Source organism: Ctenopharyngodon idella, chromosome 23 (genome assembly GCF_019924925.1).
Source record: "Ctenopharyngodon idella isolate HZGC_01 chromosome 23, HZGC01, whole genome shotgun sequence".
In the NCBI taxonomy this organism is placed as follows: domain Eukaryota; kingdom Metazoa; phylum Chordata; class Actinopteri; order Cypriniformes; family Xenocyprididae; genus Ctenopharyngodon; species Ctenopharyngodon idella.
Genome location: NC_067242.1, coordinates 17613736 through 17628433, shown reverse-complemented (window position 1 = coordinate 17628433; position 14698 = coordinate 17613736). Strand labels below are relative to the sequence as shown.

The 14698-nt window shown below is 37.0% G+C and overlaps 1 protein-coding gene across 6 annotated transcripts in view; it reads right to left on the bottom strand.

The window, feature by feature from the left end:
- Positions 1-10855, bottom strand: part of arfgef1 (ADP-ribosylation factor guanine nucleotide-exchange factor 1 (brefeldin A-inhibited)) — a 67923-nt gene extending 57068 nt beyond the window's left edge. For 4 of the 6 annotated variants that reach the window (XM_051881953.1, XM_051881956.1, XM_051881957.1 and 1 more), the window contains exon 1: positions 10520-10854. In XM_051881953.1, the coding sequence (XP_051737913.1) occupies positions 10520-10643 (124 nt within the window). In that variant the 5' untranslated portion in view covers positions 10644-10854. Of the gene's footprint in view, positions 1-10519 lie in introns of all 6 variants that reach the window. The other 2 variants (XM_051881954.1, XM_051881955.1) reach the window with 1 other exon arrangement.
- Positions 10856-14698: the final 3843 nt, after the last annotated feature.

Below are 14698 nucleotides of genomic sequence, written 5' to 3'. Positions count from 1 at the left end.
CCCAGCCCTAATATACATGGATGAATCGTTTACAATAATTTCTATAACATGCAATTAGATTGATAAGGTGAATTTTCATTTCATGCTGACTTTAAGGTTTTGACTTTACATGCGCACTTTAGGGCCAAGTAAGGTCAATTATTAGATGAGACTCTACGTGAACACAACCATGCAGACAAACTTGTATTTGTTGAGTGATGCTGCACCTTAAAATAGGATCTGAATCTAAACTGATCCAGGTAACAAGCCTGAAGCAATTCTCACCTGGGCTGTACTCCACCTTTCAGTAAAGCTGTAAGTGTTAACCATACAAGGTGCTGAGACTGCTTAATGGAATGCATGAGAGCATTTAAAGATTAAACCCACTCTGTCATTACAATAATGCTGAAACATACACTATACAAGTACCTGAATGCAGTTCATATATATATGATGCCATATATTTATATATTATATATATATATATATATATATATATATATATATATATATATATATATATATATATATATATATATATAAGAGCTACATGCTTACATTGCATTGTTATTTATGTCTGCGTACTTGAGGTGTTTGTCATTTTCGCTGTAAGTTATCTGTACTTTTATTTAAGTATGGTTTCAGGTACTCTATAGAACTCTGTCCTGTAGTTAAAAAAAAAAACAAAATAAAAAAAAACACCTGACCCTGACTGAACACATTTTTAGGAGGCATATACGTAAGATGCGTTCTTGCATTTAAATACGGAGCAAAACTGAATGGAACAAAATGCCACTTGAAGCATTTAAAATCCTTCTCTACTCACACAAGACCAGGTAGCCTTTTAGAGACCTTAAACTGTTTTTTTGGCACTGGTTCCTTGATGATGGTGTCATGAAGGCCTTCTGTCAGTTTATGGATGGTAAACAACATCAGAGACAAATTTGCATAATGTATCTATTTAGCCCACAGTTGAAATATCAAGCATCCGCCCACCAAACACACACAAATCATCTCTCACACATAAACAAACACTCTTCCAAAAAAGCAGAGCCCCAATGGAAGAGGAGGCAGTATGCTCCTTTCACCCGCAGAGATAAACACCCGGCTCTATGCTTGAGGAGGGAGCACTTGGCCATTGACAGTTGCATTGTATGAGAAAGAGAAAATACCCAGCTGTAATTAAATTTAAGCTTCGCACATGAAATGCTGAGGGAGGTTGTCCGGACAACGCAACACGTAGGGCGTGAGGGTGGACCTGGTGTAGCCCTGCCAAATAATCACACCAAAGCTGTGACAACAAGTGCATGCATGTGTAACCACATGGATTCACTCCACTGGTTAACTAGCCATGGTTTCTGAGACAAAAAGAGCACTGTGAATGTGGTTTCTGCTTCGAAATTTGTTCACCTGACTCTGATTGAACACAGGCGTTTACATAAACACGAGTTCTTGCGTTTAAAAACAGAGCACAGCGGAATGCAACAAAATGCCACTTGCAGCATTTAAAATTACGATTGAGACAAAAATCGAATGTTCAAATTCGGCATTTATCGCTATCACCATAATTAACAATAGTGAAGCACAAATTTCGGCAACCAAAATAGTTTTAGATGGCCAAAATCATTGACTGAAACAGTGTCATTTAGGCTACGTTAACACTGTCAGTTTTTGGGATTGACAACCACATTTACTTAGAGGTGTGAGTCTCGAAAAGTCTTGTTCACACAGCAACTTACAGTAGAGTCTTGAATATTGTCTGTATGAATGTGTAACAGGAGTCAAACCCATATTCTCTAACCAGTAACCATAGCAAGAGTGGCCATGTAATATCCAAGTTGGCGCCGTCCATAAAACAGAAAAGTCAGTTTTGACTAGGGTTGGGTATCGTCTTAATTTTAGCGATTCCGATTCTGCTTCCGATTCAATAACCAGCCTTCCGAGAGAAAAAAAAGAGCAAATACTTTATTCTTGCCACATTTAGGCTATAACCAATAGGCTGTAACTGTTTTTGTACCTGAGTGTGAGACGTTGCTATTGCTAATATTAGCTGTATCTGGTGCTTCAGGACTCGTGGCTGGGTTAGAGTTCACATATTGCGTCTTTTGCATGTGCAAGTTCGTTATTTCAAATGTTCGTTATTTCAAATGTTTCAAGGCGCGCCTATATGCTTTTCAGAATGCCTCAAGCACACCGCAGGTCATCTGACAAGAACCAACCGATCAGCTTCGGCCTTTCCGTAACAAGATCAAAAGCTCAGCCGGGTTTTATTTCTCCATCTCCATAAATATATCTAGAAAAGCTAATGCAAGGGCTAGAAATCAATTAATCCTTTGCTGATACTTCCTCGTCATCTTGCAGAGCGCAGTTCATGGTTGCATAGCAACGACAGACGCCACGGGAGCGCAAACGCTTTGGAAAGGAGGAGAAAGTGGCGCGGCCGCACTTTCCACGCATTTTTAGACGCAACATGTGAACGGCCCCAAACATGGTGCATTCCTTTAGATTAATGCCGTGTTGAAGCAAAAGTCAGTGCCGATTGTAATGAACTGCGTATGTGCGTGATGAGATAAGGTCCTTGTCGCAGGTCCTAGTAGATAGATACAACTGTAAAATGCTCACTGCCATTCACCGAGCGAGAATGACTGAAAAAAAGTTAGGAATTGATAAACAGAATCGAAATGTGCGCATCGTTTCGAATCCCCGGTTCTTTGAAATTTGGAACCGGTTCTCGATACCCAACCCTAGTTTTGACACACAAAAATCCAATCGAGCCACAAGTTCATCCATCAAATCTTCAAAAGCAGCTCTGGTGGAGAACAGTGACTGAATCTAAAACCTTCAGATGACCAAATTAACCAAAGTACATTTCAAGGAAAGTCTGTTCCAATGTGCATGTGCAGTCCTAAGTGCTTCTAAAAGGCAGATGCAGTGACACAATAGCTGCGTCCGAAATCGAATATGTCTCTACTATATAGTGCACGAAAAAAGTATGCGAACAGAGTAGTATGTCCGAATTCATAGTATTTGAAAAACAGTAGACGAAAAGTACCCGGATGACTTACTACTTTCGGTGAGATAGTGCGCTTACAATGTACACTTTACTATCCCATGAGGCCATGGGAGAGGGTTTGTGAATGGAGTTGAAGGGACGTACAGTAACTGACGCTGGTAGGTCATGTGACAGTAACAACATGGCGGATGTAGTACATCTGAATTCATTCATACTACACGCATTCATACTATATAGAACATACTTTTTCAACGGTCGTGAAGTAAATTTAGATTTGCGATTTCAGACGCAGCTAATGACTTTACCAATTGGCGATTGGCTCTTTTATTTAGAAGGTAGAACGTATTCCGCCATATTGCGTGTTGCAGTCTCTCCCAATCGTAAGCAATAGGAGTGCACCATTTTTGTATATCTATAGTCTTTGACGTAACCATATTAAGGACTGACAACCGTATTCTGTTGCTTTGTGAATGGCTTAATTTCTGAACTTTACTGAAGGTAAACATGTCAGCAGTGTGGACGCACTTCACCATGACCAACAATGATGCTAGAGTAGAAATATGTAAAATTTGTTCAGCTTAAATATTAAAAGGCGGCTCGCTGCTGTTGAACTTGTCACTTAAATTCACTTATCAAATGATTTAATTTAATACCTGAGAACACGACACCCTCAACTGCATAAAGAGTTCAATTACTTAATTATCCAAACTGAATTAAAGAAACTTTATTTTTGGTTTCAGTTTTCAGCAACATGAAAAGTTTAATTTTGGTTTCTGTGTTTTGAATAATTACCAGGTTATCATGTTGGCCAGAACTGTCATGATCCTACACACAAAACACATCAATTTTTTTCTTTCTACACAACATAATTTGTTATAGTGGCATTTTGGGTGGCACCTTGCAGTCTGAAGGCGTCTGTCTATCTGTCACAAAAGCCAACAAATAAAAAGCACATCCTTGCTCTAGGTTGATATAAAGCAAGTCTAGTATCAGCCTGCTATTAACTTAAGAGTGACTATAACTACCTACTCCTCAATGTAACTGTGGTATGATCTCAAAAACAGGATTCTGAACAGAAATAGTGGGTCAAATGGTATTGTCTCTCTCATTAGCTTGAGGCAGAATTATGATTAATTCAGCACCTGTCAGAGGCTGAATGAGATACTGCTACTGAAATATGATGCATTATTTAGAAAGACCAGTAATGAAACAAAGTGTCTGGTAAGAGATCTAAACGATGCTGGACTTTCATCCAAAAACCTGATCTCTTATATAAACAACCAATTTTGTTTTAATGCATTGTAGCAGCCAGGGCTTTTCATCATGGTATGGGCTGGATTTCATGATTTTAATTGACTTTTATTTTTATGAACCATTATCGATTCTTAAATTCCCAAGAATCAATCTTTTAGTCTATTGTAGTGCATCCAATAAAGTCTCAGATTTTAAATTCTGTCCATTTTATCACAAAATTCGAACAATAACAATAATACCATTTTGGCACTCTATAATGTGGCGTGACAGATTGTGTGACCGTAGCGCCCCAGTTCAAGTGATCATCTCTTCTTCTTTACTACTAGCTACAGCACAAAATAAACATGACTGAACATCAGAAGATAAGTTAAAAGAAACAGTACAACTTACAGAAATCCATTTAATGTCTTATGTAATCGCTCAATCAGTGTTTCAAACGTGGAAAGACGTCAATTAAACGGCTTGTAAACAATATGCCATGTAATATTACATTTACCTCAGAAAAGCAATTCAGTGTCCATAAACTTGTTAGTCAGCTACAAAAATTAACTCTAGAGAAGCGCTAGAGTAAGCACTTTACTACATATTAATTATATTTTTTTCAATAATCAATGTATGTTTGAATAAATCTGTCAAGTTTTTATGACAGCCACCAAATGTTTACATTTCAAAAAACAAATTGGAGTAGATACATGATTATGTGATTATAAAGTTAGTATTATAACTTCATTATTATAAAAACTGCCTTTTGTGTAACTGTGTGGTGTTTCATACAAATCGGTTAATTTTAACAATCAATATTACAGTAATGTAGTGCCAACAGCATTAGTTGAGATATTTTTTTCCTTGAGAAAAATTGCCATGTACTGTACCTGATATATATCCAAAATAATCTATATCGAATTTAATCGAATCACAAGCTTGTGAATCAAAATAGAACCAAATCGGGAAATTTGTGTCAATACCCAGTCTTAATGGTTATTATGGCACAGGTTTCAGGAACGAGAAGAACAATATACTCTAGTGGGGTCTTCAACCTGTAAAATCTTAACAGAAATGATCCACATCTTTTGAGCTTTTCCAGACACCTGTGCAAAGATGCACCCACCATCTTAACAGCAAACCTAGGGCCACAAAAATGATATTCATTCACCTCTTTCACCATGTGTCCACAAAGCAACAATACTCACCAGCAGAGCCGGGATAAGCCAGACGGCCCTCACACACACATTTAATTCCACCTTCTTTATTAAGCGAAAGCACGCACGCATGTGCGGTCATGTGTCCTACAGCACTAAAAAGTTCAAAAGAACAATCAGAGAAAAAATTCTCATCTATGTTCTTGGAAGGAACCAAAGGGATAAAAATCTGAGGTCATTTATAGTGGGGAGAGACAGACAGGAGTATAAAACACATCACAAAACCGCAAGAACACAGTGCGGCAGCTTTTTAAATGCATTACCCGGCCTAGTGACACTTAAATGTCTATATTATGCTTCTAAAAGCAACTCAGAAAAAAAAAAAAAAAAAAAACTATGATATTTGTTAGTTAACTTTGTTCTGGGCTTCTAAAAATTACATAAAATTCTTTTTAACAAGTTTCCTCCTTGTTTGGGGCTATTAAGAAACTTTGTTTGATGAATAGCGCAGGTGCCAAAAGGACTTGAAACTGCCCGAAGTGTTAGAAGGCGTGAGTAATATACGGTCAGTCTGAAAGCTAAATAATAAATGCGGACACCTGATCCAACTGGTTACTCTCAGTTTCTTCACAAGTCTCTTGAAAACAATGTGAGTACACTGAATATTAAAAGTCTGCTGAATCACAATTAGCACACTGCAGGAGTTTTTTAACTGTACAAAGTGCTTAGAACTATTTTATATTTAAAAAATCTGTAAATATATGTCAAGTCAATCCAGAAACTTTGCAGTGTGTAGTTGGCACTATGAAAAATATATATTATATACAGAAAGTGAGCAAAGATCATGCCATTATAATCACTGAAGCTGTCAATTACAACGTGATATACACAAAGCTGCATTCTTGCGAAAACCCCCATTATAATCGAAGCTGTGCAATGAATCTCTTATTGACATCGTGTCAATGTGTTCTTAAACACATCTGATTGGCCATTGCGTTCACACGCTCAACAGATATGTCTGTGATTGGCAACAAAGCTTCAAAAACACGCTGTAAATAGAAACCTTTGACGCTCTTCACAGTGTGTTTACATAAACACTCACAGGAGTGTTTTAAAGCAGTCGGTTATCAGCGGGTACCATTACTGCAGATCACATTAAATGATCAAATAAATCTTTGGAGTAGTGTTGTCAAATGTACTGACTTCGGTACCGAGTCGGTATTGAAATTTTAAGAATGTGAGCATTTCCCCCTAGCATTTTGAGTGCTGCTGAGTGGATTCTTAAACACCTCTGACTGATCATTGTGTTCACGCACTCAACAGATATGTCTGTGTCTGGTTACAATGAGCAACGCTTCAAAAACATGTTGTAAATATAGACATCATTGACGCTCTTCACCGAGCGCTTACACAGATACGCACAGGAGCATTTATATCTGTTGAGCGCTTGAACACAATAGCAAATCAAAGGTGTTTAAGAATCCACTCAACACTTTAGTTTTATTTAAACTATATGAAAATAAGAAATTATTCCTTCGCAACAAGCCAAAATATGTTTATATACATTTTATTTCAATTAGCCTAACGTTTACTTTATATTAAGTAACGCATTTTTTTATATACTTTCAATTTTAGTTAACTATAATAATCCTGACCAGGACAGTTTATATATTTTTTAATAAGATAAAATAAAAACCTGGGAAAAAATAATTTAAAAATGCAATTTAAAACATTTAACAACACAACCTTGTATTACGTCACATTCCTGACAAAAAGTATCCTGCAAGACAATTTTTTATTTGCACTGGAGCTTGGCAGCTGTTAATTTTGGACCCTGTAGGGAGCAAAAGAGTTTTAGTGTCATCTCCATTACGCATTAATGAAATCCTTAATGTACCAAGCGAATCAAAAAAAATCTGTACAAGCATCATGTGGTAGTGAAGCCACATCCACATCAGACGAGAGCTCAATCTAAACCCATTCAAAATATTCAAGACCTGAAACCGTACGAAAAACTAGAGGTCCCTTGGTTGCTCAAAAGGATTTTGTTTAGGTTGATATGCAGTTAGAAAAAATAAAATGGATCAGACTCAGCCCTGGGGTCCTGTCTATTCAGCCTGAACAGAAGTTTTGCCTGAAAAAAGAAAATGATGAACTTGTTTTACCTGTTCCACAAGTATTTATTGTGCTTAAGGGACAAGAAACTCTCCTTATATCTAGGCTGTCATTAGGAAATCCACGTACACATTCAGAAAATATCAACGCTCACATCAGACAAGGAAACATCCATGTATTTAATGACTTTTCTGGCATCCAAAGCAGATATTTAAAGAGATAGTTCACCCAAATATGAAAATTCTGTCATTTTGTTCTAAAACTGTATGACTTTCTTACTTCTGTGGAACATAAAAAGATATTATGAGAAATATTATGACAAAATAACAATATATACAGCATTTTTTTGTCCACACAATGGAAGTCAATGGTGAACAAAACAGTTTGGTTACCAAGATTGTTCAAAATATCTTCTTTTGTGTTTCCACAGAAGAAAGAAAGTCATGCAGGTTGGAATGACATGAGGGAGAGTAAATGATGACAGAATTTTCATTTTTACGTGAACTATACCTTTAAGTCATCACATTTCTTTTAGCGACAGAAAAACTTCTTTTCCCTAAAGCATACATTTACTTTAAAAGAAAAGTCATACAGCAGACTATTAAACACTTCAAACACTCAACATGAAAACAATGCTTGCTGTATCTGCAAAGAATAATATTTCAAACACTTTACTCTCACAGCCTTTTAGTGACCCATTTTTCGGAGACTTCCCGGCAACGCTTATCTCTAGATTTCTTTTACAGAAATACCAAACATTTCCCATGATATAACTTTCTTCCTCAATAAATGTTCACATAGCATTGGGAAGTAAGGGAATGCTAAAAATTGTAGATGAAACCAGAGTGCACAGCTTCAAATGAGGCGTGTGACCCCCTCCGGTGTGACAAATGAACTGTGGTTCGACAATTACGACAGGATTCCTCTAAAGTTCACTGAAAGATGCTGTCATAACTCTGACATCAAAGAAAAAGGACAAATGCAATCCTAGATATGTAAAAATGGTCCACAAATACTGTGCGCGCTGTTTAGCATAAAAGCTCTATATTGTAAAATGACTCACTACCATAAATGCTTTTTCATAAAGGTTACAAACACAACTAAACTAAGGCGGTTAACTGATAATATTCTTTAACCAGTTACGACATTTATTACTCATATGCCTATCTCACAATTTTGTATACAACAGCCCTTCATAATCAGTGTAGTAAGCCTGTCTCATCTTTTAAGTAGCCAGAGACTTGCAAGGATAAGGCCTGCACTGGGAACTTCGTCTTAGTGGTGTAAAAACACAGCTCACTAGATATGGTCTAAATTATTCACTTACCGGCACAGAGAGAAAGGGTTCACAGTTTCTCCTATGTTTGCCAAGCGGCTTGAAATAGATTAAACTTTCTATCACTTCATTTGACTGTGGCTGTCCTTTAGATCTTCATATCTCCTTGTACGTGAAATGAATCACAGCCTAAATTTTTCTGAATATGAAAGATGCGATTCTTATATGTGATTCAAAGACTTAAAAGTATCCCATTCCTGTTAAAATCACACTCTGTGCCTAATGTTTTCCAGACTAACCAAATACTTTAGTTAAAAATATATATACAAATACATAAAAACAAAGACTTGGATTAAAAAATAAATAAATAAATAAATAAAAAAACGTTTGCAAGCCATATGAACCAATAACACTGCATGAACAATGCATGGTGCATGTGACTTTAAGAGCCTGGAAGCCATTGCTTTTTTCCCTCTTTAATAATGCACTGTAATTCAACTTCCACCGTGTATGCATTATTGACTACTGATAATGAGAAATGCATGACAGAGACAGAGACATTCACCTTATCCCAAACAAACACTTACAGACTAGCACAACCCCTATCCTGCACACAACACTTCCGTTACGCCCATCGCAAACGAGTGATTCATTTCGGCGAATCGGTTCTTTCGGGCAGTTCGTTCACATAAACCGATTCATCAACTCGTTTGAGTCATCACTCAAAACAAAAGTGTTCACAAAAGCGACCGGGCCAGTTTAACCAGTTCTTTTTGTATAGCGAAATAGATAATTATCCACAAAATGCAGCTGCTTATCAAAGGATTGTCGATTAAATTATTAGGTTTGCGTCAAATGCTCTAAATTACAGCCTAGTGATCTACAAACGCTTTCCAATCGGTTCAGACGAATCATTCAAAAGAGCCGTTTCAAATGAAGAATTCGGCGAAGGATGTGACTGCAAGGCACAATGATTGCGCATCGTTTCTACACATTTTATATAGTTTTATCTCCATAAGCATATATCCTTGTATTATTTAAAGGCAAATGAAGTCATTCAGCGACAACACAAATGCAAACAAGAATCTCCACCTGCGTTTCTCTCCATCTTGCCCAGTCATTGTTGTTATTCGGGGAAATTGAGGATAGTGCAAACAGATTTGCGAGAATTTAAACGCTATGACAACTTATTTTGTATGTTGTACTGTCGAACAAGAACCTTAAACTGTACGAAAACCTAAAATGTTGTTGTTATTGTAATATATGACAGGTGGGTCTTTATATTTATTGATTTAAAAACAACGTAAATGACACTTAAATGAATTGAAGGACTCATTTTGAATGCTTTTAAAGCACTTAAAAGTATCATGTAATTTAATAATTATAGTTTATTCGGTGCACTGCCCGCATGATGATGAAAGGGCTTTCTCAAGCTCCTGTCAAAGAGGAATAACTCGCCCTGTCAGTTCCTGCTTTCCTTTACCGGTTTCCTCATTCGTGCATGTACTAAATATGATATATTCAAGCAATAAGAGCATAAACATCGACATTTTATGCTAAATGAACAGGTACAGGTTTAGATCAAGGCGGTTTTCAGGTAGAATGAGAATAACTTCCGCAATGCTGCTGGATTCATGCAGCTCTTCTGAAGCTGCTCCGTTTCTCTACCGGCAGGATTAAAGCCACACATGCAGATCTTAAACATCTAAAACAGTGCAATCAAGGCATCGAAATCATACTGACCTAGTGCCACCTCACAGGCTTTGCGCAGCTGCGAGTGATGAGCCTTTTTCACCTCCTTGTCGGCCAAGATCTTTTCCAAAGCTCTGGTTAAAAACATGTTTTTCGTCTTTTTGCCTTCATACATGACGCGCTGCGACGGGGCGAGGAGGACCTGTCCCAACGGAGGCTGGATCCGCGATCTTTAGATATTCCCGTATGATTGAGTTTTTCTCCGGCGGATGGTGCCCTCAATAGAGAAACATAAATAAAGCCAGAAGGTGGGGTAAATCCCTCAGTTTTCCATCAGCGACCTGCTGCCTGCGCCATGTTGGAAGGAAATGACGTCACACACGTAGAAACGGCCGCAGTGAGGCAGAGTGAGAGAGTATAAGAATTATAAAGTTTAAATAACAACAATTAATACAGATTTTTAAATAAAATAAAAAATATACAAATAAATAATAATAAATTACTAAATAAAAGAGTAAAAAAATGAGCTAAGAACTGGTTGTCCGATACGTCAAACAAGAAAACTCACTTCCTTGTGGTACTTGTGGTCATAGATATAAAAATAGCTGTGTTATGTTGTCCATAAGTTATGTAGCAACTTGTTAGCAATCTATGTTTTGACACAGTTTCAAAATTCACGTTTGAGGTATAACTGTAATTTATAGTCTATTGTAGGAAACTTAAAGCTCTCTTCAGTAATGTTAACCACAGACCTTATTTTACAAATCAAATCACACTTTTTTTTTTCAATTTTCGAGGGATATTTTTTCTGTTTTAAGACTTCTATTTATACATTTTTCTTCTATTGAGATTAATCAATAAGTCTGTTTTTGTAATTTCATGTGTCCCAGGTGAGTTTGTTGCAGTCATGATTCAGCCAATAAAAAGTACCTAAATATTTATTTGCATTTAAACAAGACTATAATCAATTTCCATCTATTTGGCTGAGGAGAAAAAAAAAAGTTTTTGCACATTTTAATAAAATGTAATTGATTTATTTACAGTGTTTTTGTTGCTGTCTACTGCAGTCCATTAAGTTTTAAATGTTTTAAACTTCATTGAGATAACTCCATGAATTACTATAATTATATTTATATATATATATAGTTTTTTTGTCTTTTGGCAAAACAACCTTTCAATTTAGTCAATATTTTTTGTTATATTTATTAGTTATTGTCAATGTTACTCTATAGCATTAAATCATATATTGTTAATATGGCATCAAATTTTATCTAATGCCATCAAAAAGGTCTATTTTTTTTTTACCTCCAATAATCTAAGATTCCACATTAAACACACACACACACACACACACACACACACACACACACACACACTTGTACAGGTGCTGGTCATATAATTAGAATATCATCAAAAAGTTGATTTATTTCACGAATTCCATTCAAAAAGTGAAACTTGTATATTATATTCATTCATTACACACAGACTGATATATTTCAAATGTTTATTTCTTTTAATTTTGATGATTATAACTGACAACTAAGGAAAATCCCAAATTCAGTATCTCAGAAAATTAGAATATTACTTAAGACCAATACAAAGAAAGGATTTTTAGAAATCTTGGCCAACTGAAAAGTATGAACATGAAAAGTATGAGCATGTACAGCACTCAATACTTAGTTGGGGCTCCTTTTGCCTGAATTACTGCAGCAATGCGGCGTGGCATGGAGTCGATCAGTCTGTGGCACTGCTCAGGTGTTATAAGAGCCCAGGTTGCGCTGATAGTGGCCTTCAGCTCTTCTGCATGGTTGGGTCTGGCATATCGCATCTTCCTCTTCACAATACCCCACAGATTTTCTATGGGGTTAAGGTCAGGCGAGTTTGCTGGCCAATTAAGAACAGGGATACCATGGTCCTTAAACCAGGTACTGGTAGCTTTAGCACTGTGTGCAGGTGCCAAGTCCTGTTGGAAAATTAAATCTGCATCTCCATAAAGTTGGTCAGCAGCAGGAAGCATGAAGTGCTCTAAAACTTCCTGGTATACGGCTGCGTTGACCTTGGACCTCAGAAAACACAGTGGATCAACACCAGCAGATGACATGGCACCCCAAACCATCACTGACTGTGGAAACTTTACACTGGACCTCAAGCAACGTGGATTGTGTGCCTCTCCTCTCTTCCTCCAGACTCTGGGACCCTGATTTCCAAAGGAAATGCAAAATTTACTTTCATCACTCAGCAGCAGTCCAGTCCTTTTTGTCTTTAGCCCAGGCGAGACGCTTCTGACGCTGTCGGTTGTTCAAGAGTGGCTTGACACAAGGAATGCGACAGCTGAAACCCATGTCTTGCATACGTCTGTGCGTAGTGGTTCTTGAAGCACTGACTCCAGCTGCAGTCCACTCTTTGTGAATCTCCCCCACATTTTTGAATGGGTTTTGTTTCACAATCCTCTCCAGTGTGCGGTTATCCCTATTGCTTGTACACTTTTTTCTACCATATCTTTTCCTTCCCTTCGCCTCTCTATTAATGTGCTTGGACACAGAGCTCTGTGAACAGCCAGCCTCTTTTGCAATGACCTTTCGCGTCTTGCCCTCCTTGTGCAAGGTGTCAATGGTCGTCTTTTGGACAACTGTCAAGTCAGCAGTCTTCCCCATGATTGTGTAGCCTACAGAACTAGACTGAGAGACCATTTAAAGGCCTTTGCAGGTGTTTTGAGTTAATTAGCTGATTAGAGTGTGGCACCAGGTGTCTTCAATATTGAACCTTTTCACAATATTCTAATTTTCTGAGATACTGAATTTGGGATTTTCCTTAGTTGTCAGTTATAATCATCAAAATTAAAAGAAATAAACATTTGAAATATATCAGTCTGTGTGTAATGAAGGAATATAATATACAAGTTTCACTTTTTGAATGGAATTAGTGAAATAAATCAACTTTTTGATGATATTCTAATTATACGACCAGCACCTGTATATATGGTTTACAGGGACTCTCCAATGGTTTTTATACTGTACAAACTGTATATTCTATCCCCCTACACTATCACTACCCCTACCCATCACAGAAAACTGTCTGCATTTTTTGAACTTCAAAAAACACCGTTTAGTATGTTTTTTTAAGCCATTCGGCTTACGAGGACACAGGAAGTGTCCTCATAAACCATGTTTACGTTGTAATACCCATTTCATTATACACATTTGTGTCCTCATAAACCATGTATACAAGAACACACACATACACACACACAAATGATATTCAAAATAAAACAATGTCACAAATCACTATTTTCTGGACACAAAGTTGGATCAATTATCCTCAAAACTGTGTTACTTCATTAAATGTAATTTTACCATAGTTTGAGTTTGTCATTAGATTCTGCTATTTGCTGGACATGAAAAAAAAAACAAAAAAAAAACTGGCCTTCATATCCTTCAACAGTAAACAAATTTATTTTTTGGCACTTAAGCCATTTAAATGAAAAACTCCTTATCTCTTAAATACTTTTTATTTATTTTCTTCTCTACATTGGTTTTAAGGGAGATAAATGAGTCAGCCCTCTCTGTAATGAGAAACACTGCTCTTCATCAAGCAAAGCCACTGTTTGTTTTAGGCTCTCCAGGATGAGTAATTCTCAGGTTATATTCACAAGATGCATGAAATGCTTTTGCACTGCACACAACGAAGCTGACATCAAATGTGGAGGATGAGTCAAGGCCAGGCCATATAATACTGTCTATTCCCTATAAAATGAATAAATATACTCATTTAGAAACAAACCCAGTTTCTGGAGGGCCATTAGCAGAGTTTAGCTGCAACCCTAATTAACCTAATCCAGCTAATCAAGGTCTTCAGGATTACTAGAAACTTCCAGGCAGGTGTTTTGAAGCTGGTTGTAGCTACACTCTGTGGTACAGTGGCCCTCCAGGAGTTTGACATTCATAGTTATACAGCTGTGTATAAAAGCAATATCACAATTCCAGTCATGCTGTGGTAGTGAATATCTGATGTTTCTGGAGTGATATTGCTTATAAATTCCATGTACTCAAGGATGCAATGGACTGGGCCAATAGGGTAAGGGCCACGGCCCACTGACCCTCACAGTTTAGAGGCCTGAGGTGCCCAAAGCACTTTAATTTTCTCTGGTTGTCTCTTTTGCAATGTATTACACAAATGGTGTGTTTATTCTTGTATTTATTTCTCACATTTGCAAAGTCATTTCTCGTTATT